Source organism: Crocuta crocuta, unplaced genomic scaffold (assembly GCF_008692635.1).
Source record: "Crocuta crocuta isolate KB4526 unplaced genomic scaffold, BGI_CrCroc_1.0 scaffold62, whole genome shotgun sequence".
NCBI classification, from domain to species: Eukaryota; Metazoa; Chordata; class Mammalia; order Carnivora; family Hyaenidae; genus Crocuta; species Crocuta crocuta.
In genome coordinates this window covers 2,217,698-2,232,058 of record NW_027529173.1, presented here as the reverse complement: position 1 = coordinate 2,232,058, position 14,361 = coordinate 2,217,698, and the positions used below count along the sequence as shown (strand labels likewise).

Here is a 14,361-nt window from a genome sequence, read left to right as displayed (position 1 = left end):
AAAATTTAGATCCCTTTTCCTTTCATCTCTAAAGTTCTATGATATTATTTTAGTGCTATGCTGTATTTTTCTCTTTTGGGAAGTTTAGAAGTATGTTAGTATGGTTGCTCCAACAAGCTGGCTATTTGAAATCAATTATGGCTAGTTTCTAATGTTTTAGGTCCCTGCATAAACACTTCTTGGAATTTGTTCAAAAGTCATTATATGACAAATATATATTAGGTTTATAAAATATATATTTATAACATATATAATTTTCATATAATATATAAATATATGTATTTGATTTTTGTAAAATATAGAAAAACTGTGCTAGCAAAAGTTTCTGGAAAGGGTTAGCCTTTTGGATGGATGTAGTTCTTTCTTTCAAAATCAGTTTTGGCAGAATGGTTTTCCTTCTTTTTTTTCTTTTACTTTGTCTGTAATTCCTTTTTCACCCTCACCTTCAACTAAGTGAAACATATATAAACAGTTTGACTCTCAGGAAGGGTGATATGACCTCTTAATTATATAAACTCCAAGTTTTGCTTTATTAATATTGGCAATGGCCACATTATCCTACACATCTGTTAATCCTTAACATTCCTAAAGACAAAAACCACTTCAAGTACAATACCAACTGCATTAATTTTAGTATTATGAAACTGATTTTAATTTCTGATGCATGTATGTAATATAAAAGCCTAAACTGAGATCTTTCATATCTTTTGTGTGTGCGTGTGTGTGTGTGTGTGTGTATTTGTACTAGGCTTTTTGGTCAGAGTGGATTTATATATATGGATATATCCCCACCCATATATATATTCATACCAACAAAAAAGCCTACCAGAAATTATTTTTAAGTTGTAATGGATATTAATCTAAGATCGAAAAAAAAAAACCCATACAAGCTTATTTGCCAAAGTACCTGAAAATTATAAGGTAGGCTAACAAATCTAAAAAGGCACATTAAACCAATCATGTTGTGCAAAAAGGAAAGAGAGAGAAAGGAAAAACTTGGCAAGATCTGTTGTTTCACAAGGGAAACACACTCCTGCCAACTGAGATCTTTAGTTGTAGGCTCACTTCTCCACTGAGACAAATGTAGGACCTTGTATTGAGATCTTAAGATCTGAGAGAGTCCTAAATCTTATTCCCTTAAGTAGCATCAGACAAAGCCTCCTGTTTTCCTCATTAACACCATGTATAAACTAAAATTTAACCCTGAAGCTTTACTTGGGCCCCTAGAAAATGGAACAAAAATAAAAATTGTTCATCTGAACATCCTATCTCAAGGTTTAACCCAGTAGTGCAGTAGTCCTTTAGTTAATTTGATCTATCCCTTGTGCCAAACATTCATTAACCCCACACTTTAAGGACTTAATTCATAAAATCGTCTATTCTCTCTCAAGTTTGCTAAAAAAATCAGTGGAGAATATCAATTAATCATTGGAAGTGGAGTAGACATTTCAAATATATTTGACCCATGTCCGTTTAATAGTACAATATAGACAAGTATCAGTCGTTGCTTCCTTTAACTCTCTAGTTCATTAATTAGGAAATAAATGAAATGAAAAAGGGATGTTACATCTATACATGAAAGACTGCATGTGTAATTTACAAGTGTTATAAATTTCTATAAGATGGTATGTCTATAAGATGGTATGTCACTTATTCAAAATATCATTCACTCATATAATAAATAGTGGTGATAAAACTAATCATGACATATCAATATATTTTCTTCCCTTCTGCCCATTTAGGTTCTTTTCAATGTAACAGTTACAATGAAAAAATGTGATGTCACAGGAGGAAAAAGCTATGCAATCATCAAACCTATTGGTTTCAATGAAACCACTAAAATTCACATACACAGAAACTGTAGCTGTCGGTGTGATGATAGCAGAGGACCAAAACGAAAGTGTATAGATGAAATTTTTCTAGATGCCAAATGTTTCCAATGTAATGAGAACAAATGTCATTTTGATGAAGATCAATTTCCTTCTGAGAGTTGCAAGTCACATAAAGATCAACCTGTTTGCAGTGGCCGAGGAATTTGTGTTTGTGGAAAATGTTTATGTCACAAAATTAAGCTTGGAAAAGTATATGGAAAATATTGTGAAAAGGATGACTTTTCTTGTCCATATCACCATGGAAATCTGTGTGCTGGTAAGTATCAATAAATATATACATGTAGTTTTTACTAGTTACTATTAAACTAGCATGTATGTCAAAGTATCTTTAAGTCACATCTTTATAATTATCAACTCTGAATCTGAATTTAATATTCAAAGTTTCAAAGTCTATGAAATTAGAGCATGGCAACACATTCATGGCACATGATTCCGCTATTTATATTTTAACTTATTTTGTACAGGAAATACTTGAACATAGAAACAGAAAATTAAGTGTTATTCTCAAGTATGCCTTGATTTTATAAAGATAAATACCAGAAAAGGAAATTTCTGATGATGTCTGGCAGGTTGTCTATAATCAGAGTATTCTAGAAAAGACCCGATTCATTCTCATAAGTGGTCACTCCCTCTATCTTGCTCAGAGGATAGGGAGCTTTAAAAACACAGTTTCCATTCACTGGAAAATTCTTAATGCATTATTACAGATGGTATTATAAATCTGTAATAATTTAAACCTCTCCAGTTTATTTTTGGAACAATGCAAGCAACAGAATTATCAAACGACAGCATTCTTTAAGAAAACACTGGTTTCATAAGTAATCTAGAATATTAGTCCTAGAGGCCACACACAGACCACGTTTAAAAATGAAATAACTTATAAGAAAAAGGTCAGAAGTACTTTTTGGCTAATTCAGTTTACTGCCACCTAGAGGTTAGATTCTAGAAAATCTGTGCAGTGTTTGAAATTTAATACAAAATACCGTTTTCAAGTAAATTAATTTTTCTATGACAATGTGCTAAATCCACTTATTGTCACAACACCATTTTTAAAATGTTTGCATTTTTGTAAGCAAATATTAATTAAATTATTAATGAACTGAAATATTTCATTTTCATAACCATATGGAAAGTAACAAGCCATATTCTTGTGTAAGCTATAAATTTGCCATATATCACATAAATATGCAATGGAAAATTGCCTTTTTATTATGTTATATACACAGAATGTTTTATATGCCAAACATGTATCCTGCTATAACTAGTATCATTGGTAGAGTGGATTATAGATAAGAACAAACAAGCAATTATCTTCTAAAATTTAGAACTAATCTTATTTGGAAGAGGAAAGAGGAAGAATTCTGATATCCCACAGCTATTAGGATAGAAGCTTGAAATATATTGGGAATCCCAGTCTCTATTTATAGTAAACTATCAAAAATCAATGTACTAGCTCTTCTATATGACTATTCTATCGGCCCACAGGCAGTTGAAAATCTGCTTTGAATTATTTGTGTGTAAGTTATAAGTGCAAACTGTAGGCTGACAAACATTTTCTTCACTAGTTTCCTTTGAGAATAAAAACATATGTTCACAGATCAGCTGGCTAGGATTAGGCGTGCAGCCTACATATAAGGAATAGGGTCTGGCAGGCATTCGTTTGGCCTGGACCTCATTAGTTTTACATTTAGCAACTGAGTTGATCCAACAGTAGACTTTATGGAACAGTTACCCTGTGAGGTGCTTACAATAAGGGGAGACAGGGAAGGAGGGAAGAAGGAAGCCAGGAGGCAAAAGAAGGAAGGAAAGAAGAGTCTGTGGCCAAATAAGCTTGAGAAACACTACATAACCCTGTAATATATACTCACTCTTGAGGATTTATAATTCACATGGGCATACTAAATTTAGGATGCTTCTTGAAGTCTAAAATCCATTTAATTACACGTAACCAATGTTTCTCCTCAGCTTACTTGTATACATGCATGCCTTCAACCTCAACACATAGATGTGCATGTGTGTACACACACACACACACACACACACTCCACCTTGCTTTTTCTCACCTAATACCTCACAATTACCTATTACCACCTAATAACTCACAAACTCACAGCATACTTTAGGACATGCCTCTCTAACCTCCTAATGTCCTGAATATGTGAAGGGATCAGTTCAACTTTGCCAGAGATCTTTAAACATGGCACTAACAGAATTGAAGTACTAGAAGGGTTTGCCTTATAGACCTTCAAAAGTATCCCAGGCCCTTAGCAATAATGAGAAACTAAGAGAATAGTCATGGAGGCTATTAGTAAAATACCCCCATTTTTTGGATTTCAAGACTGACAATTAACATTACTTCAGCCTTTGTCACTTTTTTAATATTTGTGTATTTTTAATTTAAAACTGAATGCATAGTGACCTTCAGGTAGTCAGGCAGCCACTGCAGTGGGGCACACGTCACAATTGTCAGCACAAGAGATTAGCATCATGGCATTTATCTACAACAGGACAGCTTTGAAAATAGACACTCCTAAAAATCTCTCATTGTTTATGTCAAATGAATAGAAAATGATGCTATTTCCATTCATTTGACTGTCAGTGTGTTTCCATGGATATGGGAGGAGAATTCATGTCTGGAAATACTGCACAAAGTCAGTGGCTCCAATAACTTAGATCCTGGACTGTCTGTTGCAGGGCATGGAGAGTGTGAAGCAGGCAGATGCCAGTGCTTCAGTGGCTGGGAAGGGGACCGGTGCCAGTGCCCAGCAGCAGCATCCCAGCAGTGTGTCAATCCAAAGGGCCAAGTGTGTAGCGGAAGAGGCACGTGTGTATGTGGCAGGTGTCAGTGCACTGATCCCAGGAGCTTTGGCCGTTTCTGTGAACACTGCCCCACATGCCAGACAGCCTGCAGTGAAAACTGGTATGTGTTCTCTAACTCCAAACATACATGAAGCAGTCCGTCACCATAGCTACGTTTGTCCTTTTTTATTTTGCCTTCCTTAATCTTAGAAGTTGCTGGATCTTCTCTACTAGATCAATTGTTACCATCGTGCTAAAAAAGAACTGAATAGGAACATTAGGAATTAGAAAACTTTGATTCTAACTTTTGGCCAGTTAGTTAGCTGTGAAAGCATCAGAATTGATCTAGGCATTCACTCCTTTACTTTTTAAAAAAAATGTTTACTTATTTATTTTGACAGAGAGAGAGAGAGAGCACATAGCAGAGGGAGGAGCAGAGAGAGAGGGATAGAGAGAGAATCCCAAGCAGGCTGGATGCTATCAGTGCATATCTCAACATGGGGCTTGATCTCATTAAACATGAGATCATGACCTGAGCCAAAACCAAGAGCAGGAGACTTAACCAACTGAGCCACCTACATGCCCCTGCTTTAGCTTTGTGGAAATGGGTTTGTAATTTTGAAGAATAAGATTTTGTGTTCATAAGGGCTCATTGTTCTTTACCCAGCTTTACTGAGATACAGCTGACAGATAGACTTGTTTACACAATGTTTAAGATATACAACATGATGAGTAAAGGCTGCCTACTCCACAGTTTACCGTCAATTAGCTATTTGATCTAGGATATGTTGTTGAAATTCTCTGTGCCTCAGTTTCTTGATATTGAAAATGAGGATTATAATAACAATACATTGCTATAGTTCTGTGACAGAATTAAGTTAGATGATTCATGTAGGAAAAAAAAACAACCCAACCTTTTTTACTTGGCACATAATAATCCTAGAATAAATGTTAGCTATTATTATTGTTTTCTTTTTTTAATTTTTCAGTTTTTAAAATAAAGAACGATAGTGGCTATGAAGCACCTCTGGAAATAAGTGATGTATAAATAATAGGTGATATGTGAAGTGAAGGTGGCATTATTGTTTTGGGACAGTAACTATTTTCCAGTAACAGTTTGAGCCTGCTCAAAGACCACTACTCTAAACATCATTGTGCCTTCTAATTTGTTTCATTCAAAAATTTTAAGACATTCACTTTCTTGGATTGGTAGCTCAAGTAAAATTTTTAAAATTATACATAGTAATTTATGTAACTCTCTTGGAAACGCATGTACTTATGCATGATGGAGTTATTTCTAATGAACCCAACTGAAACTTGGACTGTATATTCATTGCTAAACATTTCTAGTAGTATAACATTTATCTTCTAAAATATTTTTCCTTGTTTTATTTGTTATGCATTTCCTAGGTATTTTCTTCTCAATACAAAAAATTCATTATTTTGAATGTACACATAATTCAAATGTTTTTAGTAGTTAGAATATAATTTTGCATGGTACTAAATTCAGCCAATATTACAAATAAATATGGCTTCTTTCCCAGTTTTACAAGACTACTATGCTAAAATAGTTTTGATAGTTCATTTCTCAAATTTCATTTGATATTTCATTATTCTCTAATAAAAAATACTATGGGCTACAACCTTTTCAAAGATTACATGCTTAATTTCTGTTTGTCCTTAAAAGGAATTGTGTGCAATGTCTTCACCCTCACAATCTGTCTCAAGCTATACTTGATCGTTGTAAAACTTCATGTGCTCTCACGGAACAGCATTATATGGACCAAACATCAGGTAAACCAAAGCTTACTAATGAAAGCACTGAAAAGTATCTGTAAAGAATCATAGTCCCCAAAAGAGCCCATAATCAATCATCCTAAAGAAAGGAAAAACTGCTTAGTGTTTTCAGTCTTCCAGAGATTGTACTTTAAAAAAGCAGCTGAGTATATTTGCCATAGTTTGCCTGGATGAGTAGATCTCCCATCTCTATTATCCAGCTAAATTTCCATTCTGGGCCCCGCCATGGAAGTACACCAAGCAGAGTGTCTACAGAGGCCTCAGTGAGCCAAGAATGGAAATTTCCTATGTAGAGTCCATTTCACCCTTAGAGAAAAACTCTATGGAGCTATACTTCTCTTTCATAACCCAACTTACTTCCAGTTACAACCTTCCTCGTGTAAACCCAAAACTTTTATGTTTCAGGTAAAGCCAAAAATTCTAAGTTGCAATGATCTGATTCTGCAAGTATATAACCTAAAAAGGACCATCCCTTTCTAGTATTTTTCATTCTAATATAAATATAATTTATGGGTGAATTATTATAAAGGCAGTATAATGGAAAAGGCATGAAAACTTTTAAGCTTAAAGCATGTTCCTTGACACTAAGAGATAAGAAATACCAGCCCTCTTACAAAATTTCTCTGGGCCTCCGTTTCCTCATCTGTAATGGACATAATAATACCAACCTCAAAGTTATATGAGAGTAAATGAGTCGGTGAACATGATAGAAATATTTAAATTAAAAGATGACACACAAATGGGAGAAACATGTGAAAGCTGTGTTCAAAGACCCCCTTAAGATAAAAATTCATTAGAACCCAAAAGCCAGTATCCCACTTTGCTCAGGTGTTAAGGTGTTAAAGTGCACATAAATTAGAAAATAAGCTTGAAGTTTGTCTTCTTTGAAAGAATTTCTACTGCTACTATTATTTCTAGTCTCTCCTCTAACCTATAAAAATAATTCCAGCTCTTACAAAGCCTGCACAGAAGAATAAGCTTTCTCCAGTTTTGTTTCCTTCTTCCCTTGCATCCACACTGATCTTAGTCCATACTGAATTTGGCTCTGGAAAAAGCCCATGTGCTGCCAGCTGGGGCTGCAGCAATCACTCCAAAAAGCCAAGTGCCTTTTCTAATAAATAGAGCCCTTACTGTCAACATGTCATTTATTATGTTAAGTAAACAAATCTACTCTGACCTAAGTGTGGTTACAGAAAGTATTCCCTTAAAGCTCCTTAGGAAAAGCCCTTGCTTGACCTAAACCAAGATGAGAGTCATGGCCAAGGCTAAATGTTTGACTATCCAAAATGACATTTTAAAATGCATGCAGATTTGAGCTTTGAAAATGTCCTCTATCCTAACCTATTAGAAATATTTGTAAAATGTAACAGTAGCTAGGGGGCTCCCCTCCCTTTCACAACTATGGTGGAAGGAGAGAAGAAGGACATTTGTTAGCCACCCCTATTATCTATCCACTCAATCACACTTAAAGGGTGTTGCTTTGGTCTTCTGGCTAAGCTCCTCCTAGGCAAGAAGCCAATAAGTGGGATCAAGCCATGTGTCCTCTTTAAGGATCTGCTTTAGCTGACTGACTAGTTCTAAGTCAGCCAGGGGAAATGACAGTCTGTCAGGATGAAAGGCACGCATGTCATAAACCTGAAGGCCACTCTGGAAGAGTCCAAGGGAACCACTTTTGAATAGAGCATCTCGGATTCTCTCTGTATGTGAGAGCAGTAACAAAGGGAGACTTGCACTTTCATTTGGTGTTTCTATTTCAATTAGTAGCCCTCCGGACTCCCTTACCCCTTCTTTCAAGGAACCTTGTCAATGACCAAAAGAAAACTGGGCTCGATGTTCTCTCGCTTGGAGAGGAGCCCTTACATTCTTCCTGAGCTCTTGGTTTATTCAAAAGCATGCTTGGTCATCCCTTGGGAATTCAGACAGAAATTACCCATGTTTGGATGATCATTCTTCTAAGACTTGGTAGGCCCCCTCCCAAAAAGCCCTCTCAGGGAGACCTTCAGGCATTTAGGTAAAGTCTCCAAAGTCTGGAGAATGGGTAGAAAATGCTTGCCTCTTTAAGCCAGGAGGTAATTTTTGTGAATCTGGGGCAGCTGGTGAGTTCTGTGGAAGACTGACATATTATGCAATGTTTCCCTTAGATTAGGATAATACTTCTGGCATCCACAGAGCCTGTAGACTTTCCAACTAGAGTTTGCCAAAGGTCTAGTACTAAAACAGAGACCTAGTATGTTCCTTCTCTCAATGCAGCATGACTTCACCAGCTAGTAACTATTTATTCTTGAAAAAAAGATACAGTGGAATTTTTAGAAGCAAAATATGGCAGATTTGGTTTACAGACAAATAAAAACCAAATTAATAAAAATTGAAGAAAGTGAATTTGCATATTGTCCCAAGTTGGACACTCCTATTCCCTGGAGAAGCTACTTGTAATAATAATGGAAATTTACACTACAGTTTCAAAGGAAATAGTTATTCATCTATCAAAGTAGTACTGCTTTTAGCTTCTGCATTGTTTCCATTACTGATGTACAACAAGTGAAGAGCAAGCATAACCAGAGAAACACAGAGCTATTAAATAATTTTTAAATCCTGCTTCCTACTTAGTGATCAACAGCACACACCACAAAATCTGTCCCTTATCTACCACAGATAAAATTTTATTTGTTTAAGGGATTTGGACACATTCCAGTTAATACAATTATAAAGAATGTCTCTTGGAAATATTTTAATAAATGTGTAATAAAAATTATGCAGTTTATTTTTGAATCAATAGTAATGGCATTCTCCTGTTTTGAAAACGTAGATTTGAAAATATCTCTAGTACTATTAAACCAAGATGGAGAACATTGTCTGCTTGTTAGAATCCTTTGATTTACTCATTCTAGTTTTAATCCATTTATTTGTTTGCTTCATTACAGAGTGTTTCTCTAGCCCAAGCTATTTAAGAATATTTTTCATCATCTTCATTGTTACATTCTTGATTGGGTTGCTTAAAGTCCTTATCATTAGACAGGTGATACTACAATGGAATAGTAATAAAATTAAGTCCTCGGCAGATTACAGGGTGTCAGCCTCAAAAAAGGTCAGTGAATTCTAAAAAAGAATTACTATCATTATGTCATTGTCTGCTTCCCATATTTAAGCTGTTAATTAATGATAGTATTTTTTCTCCATCAAGGACAAGTTGATTCTGCAAAGTGTTTGCACAAGAGCAGTAACCTACCGACGTGAGAAACCTGAAGAAATAAAAATGGATATCAGCAAATTAAATGCTCATGAAACTTTCAGGTGCAACTTCTAAAGAGATAAAAAGTACTTTATGGGAAACTGGATTTTAAATAATTGCTCCTAGAAAATATACTTTTAGAAGTCACAGGAGGAGACAAACTGTTCTAGATCATGCTGGTTGCTGGTTCTCCACTTGAATGAAAACTGACAAGCATCCTCATCATCGTGTGACTCACATCGCTGCTGAATTTTTCAGAGAAAAATGTGTCTTACTACTGTTTGAGACTAGTGTCATTGTAGCACTTTACTGTAATATATAACTTATTTAGATCAGCATAGAATGTAGATCATCTGAAGAGCACTGATTACACTTTACAGGTACTTGCCATTCCTATGTTTCCCAGAGAGAGACAATGCTGTGAGATAGTAGGCACTGTGTCACTACAAGGGTACAGTAATCCCTGCACCAAATATGTGGATGAAAAAAGTAACAGGCAGTTATAATACTGTTGCCAAACATTTCTACAATTGGCAGTGACTAGACGAGAACGTCTAGATGAATAAATGGTTAGTGTTTTACTCATTCAAGAGGCAACTAGATAAAATCTTAATCTTGAGGGATACTGCTTTTGAAACTGTGTAGTATTATGCATGTGTTTATGTTTTCTGCTTTTTACAAGATACTAATCCCAACATTCTTTCCTCTTTGCCTTTATGTTTTTTTCTGTCTTACAGGATAATTTTATATATGTCACAGAAGACTGGATTAAATAAGTGCTAAGTTACTACTGCCATTAAAACCTAGTAATACAATGTCACTTTATTAGAATACTGGTTTTAAAAGCTGAATGTTTAATAAGGGATGCTGTAAAGTCACATCAAAATCTGAACAGCTTCATTGTGCGCAGATGTGGAGTTTTATATCTTCTTACCTGATAAACTGGATGTTCCACCATTTCATTTGTCTGATCATCAGGTTGAAGTTCACAAGGTATTTAGAAGCCCTGCCTCAAGCCAAGTACCACATTTTTTAGTGCACTCTCAGAAATTAACTCCAAGTAGATATGATCAGTTTTCAAATTAAAAGCTATAGAAAGCTCTATTAATTTTGCACTTCAGTGAAGCCTAAGGAATTCTGTCCCTAAATCACCTCAACTCTACTCACCAGAATTTTAAATGTATACAATGGGAGAACAGACAATATCTTAGAAGTAAGCTAATCCATCCTCTTGGGTAGTCAAGGAACTGAGGCTCACAAACTTTAAATGATTTCTTTAAAAATGCCCAAGTGATTAAGTGGCAGCATTTGACGAGAACTTCTATCTTATTGCCAGGCTAGTGTTCATTGCACAATATCATGCTACCTCTTGAATCTTTTAAAATATTTGATTGGCAAGTATTTTTAAATACTTTCAGTGACTTTAAATACTTTCAGTGATTTACTGAAGTCTTAAGTATATAAGCATGAGAAAATTTCAAAGCAAAGCAGAAAAGAGTAATTCAAACTGAATTCCATGACTGGCTTTTAGTCTTTCTTGCTAATCGGTTTCTAAGAGAATGCAACGTGGCCTAAATACAAGGAAGTCCATTCACACCACAGCCTGTGAGTTGTGTAGTGCTCAGCCTGAGAGCTTGATACAGAGGTCATGAGCTTTTATCTTCCCCAGTGGAAACTTCTTCACAATTACCATATCCCTCAGACTTATTTGGTCTGATTTCATTGGCCAGAAGTCCAAATGTCCTGTGTGTAGTACAGAGCTTTGCCTATGAGAACAAAGGAATTTATTTAAAATGCTTTCTTATCATTAACTTCCCAAACTTGCTGTCTTCCAGCACTTGAAGAAATGCCAGATATTTGCATTTTAATGAGACTAACTCCCACCCCCATATTTTACCCCAAAGAGGATTTAAAAACATATAATAAGTGTTCTGGAGAAACACAGCCTTTCCATTAACTGTCCCATCCAGCCACACAATTATGATTCTAAGTTAAACTGTATTTCCTTCCCCAAATGAAATTGGGGACATTGACATAATTCAGTACTATGACTCACTTGTGTAAGATACCTTTTATCACCAAGGATAACATAAAAATCATATTTTGCAGTCTGCCTGTCACACATGGCATCCATTTTAAAAAGAAAAAATATGGATACATGATAGCTCCCCAAAAGGCAAAGTGGAAATAATCCATTCATTAAAATGCTGACAGTTTTAAAAATGAACATTATAATAGTCATAAACTAATCTCCATGTGGAATGAGTTATCCAAAGGAGCATAATAAACTTAAACCCTTAAAAACCAAGGGTTTATATTTTTATGCTCTCACTAGTTTGCACTAATATAATGGACCAAGGCTGTTATCATAGGGAAATACAAACTTCCTGATAGGTAGTTCAATGCTTGATGATGATTGTAGTTATGCTTGTGATGTCTTGTGCTTCCTTTTTTTACTTAAAGACCTAATTCTTAAAGGGTTTAGAGCTTATATTTTACTTGAATAATGGATATTTTCCTATAAAATGGCTTATGAGAAGAGAATTAATATTTGACTAGTTAGAATTAATTAAAAGGTAAGGGAAAACAGGGTATGCTTAGATTAAATAATTTATGTAAATAGAGCTTATTTTCAACTAATATGACCGTAGGAGCCTTTTGAGATTCATGAGATTAGACAAGTAACGAAATTTTTAATAATTAACAAAGAACTTGAACAACACTTTTGGTACGGTAGCATTTTTGTTCCCTAAAGTATGTAACGATTTAGAAATGTACCATATATACACTACAATATAACTGTATGCATTTTGTTTCTCTGGGGACATCTTTACACCACAGTGTACACAGATTTATAAACATTTGAAATCTTTTTTGAAACTTATTAATATGTATGAAGTCATAGACATTCTTTGAAAGAGTAAAAAATTCATCAAAAATCTGATTATGTACGGAATGTTCAATACAGCTTTGGTTTATAAAGATAAAAAGAAAATCTAAGGTTAACAGAATAGATTTCTTTGGAGGCAGATTTTTCAAAACTCAAAATTAGTGGATGCAAAAGATGCAAAACTTCACAAAAGAATAAATTTCAAATTTTAAAAAACATATACCTAATTCCACTAACGATATTCTTGGGTATGACAATAGGTATCCATGAGACACTGTAACATGATTGTGATGAGCTATGAAAATTTTTCTCCATAGAATTATATTCCTTCTGGTACCTGGTATTGTAAGTTAGACTCAATGACTTTCCTTTCCTTACTCCTAGCTGTCCTACTCACTTTTCCTAAGATATTGCCTAAAACTCCAAGCTCAATAAATCTAATTGTGTAAAATAACTGAATTTAATGATATAATGAAGTTCTCCATTTCCAAACATCTCTTAATGATTTCAAAATTCATTATGCACCTGAGCCAAGACACAGCCTTTAAAACTAAAAATTTAAAATTTTCACAACTGTTTGAGCTTCTTTCAGGTCTAAAGGATTTGACATCTGTATCTTTTAATAAAAGTATCAAGTGAAATATAACTAGTTGGGAGTTCAATCATGGGCACATTGTATCTGTTTTATATACTCTTAACATTTAATTTACAACCACCCTTATATAGACCTTAAGAACTCCAATTCATGCAATGCAAACGAAGATATATTTTCAGAGAAATACAGAACTAGCATTTTTTCAGATCATTTCTTTTTTCTTTTATAATTACTCTATGACAATTTTTATGGGTAACTGATTATACATATTTATTTCATTGATTCTAAGATTTCTACCTTTTCAATTTGCATCTCTAAAATGGTGATTATATCTTGTAATCAATCATTGGCATCTTAGATGCAGTGTTTAAAGTTGTTCTTGAATAAATATTACACTAATTCATCTTTAAATGTTCATGGGGATAGGGGCATTCCTTTTCTTATAAATATTTGAGAACCCATTTATGGTAATATGTGAAGCCAATTTTCAGTACAACTCATAATGGAGCCTCTCTGATTATGAGCTCAGATCCTGCAGACCTTTAGGTTGTAAAAGACCCTTCATCTTCCTATTTATACTTTATGCTACTAGCTACAATTACAGCATACCTAACTTAATAAGAATGGGTTGCTTTCTTCCAATTTTTCTAACAAATTTTTAATCTCTCTAATCCTTTCTAAATGATACTTTCATATGATCATCTCAGTTTTAAACAGAATTAACTGGAAAAATATATGAAACCATTGTAATTAGATTTTGTAGCATCTTGTATGTCTTATGTCAATGACAAAAGAAAAATATGATACAACCAATCAGTACTATAGGAAAACAAAATCTTTCCCCTCACATCCTTCTACTATTGTATTCTTTTTTCTCATTTCTGTTCTTTGGTTTGATTTTTTCTTTGGCTCTGATAAATTTACCTTCAAGCCCATGTAATAACTGTCATGAAACTGCATATTTAAGTTATTTAAATTGTACAAAACAATTGTTCAGCTATCTGGGCAGCTGCTTATGAAACACCTGAGAGTAATAACACTACTCTTTTGTCTACCTGCATACTTTCCTGCATAAAATTTATCTTCATAAGCTAACTCTATAGTCATATTGCCAACCTCTATGGCCTACTTCGGTTAAAATTATTTAACCCAACGATAA

At 34.4% G+C, this 14,361-nt stretch overlaps 1 protein-coding gene across 4 annotated transcripts in view; it reads left to right on the top strand.

Annotated features, from left to right (window-relative positions):
• The window catches only part of ITGB8 (integrin subunit beta 8), an 81,501-nt gene extending 67,140 nt beyond the window's left edge, over positions 1–14,361 (top strand). For 2 of the 4 annotated variants that reach the window (XM_077757657.1, XM_077757655.1), the window contains 6 exons: positions 1,743–2,148; positions 4,587–4,812; positions 6,379–6,485; positions 9,410–9,573; positions 9,670–9,779; positions 10,455–14,361. In XM_077757657.1, the coding sequence (XP_077613783.1) occupies positions 1,743–2,148; positions 4,587–4,812; positions 6,379–6,485; positions 9,410–9,573; positions 9,670–9,779; positions 10,455–10,500 (1,059 nt within the window). In that variant the 3' untranslated portion in view covers positions 10,501–14,361. Of the gene's footprint in view, positions 1–1,742; positions 2,149–4,586; positions 4,813–6,378; positions 6,486–9,409; positions 9,574–9,669 lie in introns of all 4 variants that reach the window. The other 2 variants (XR_013333589.1, XM_077757656.1) reach the window with 2 other exon arrangements.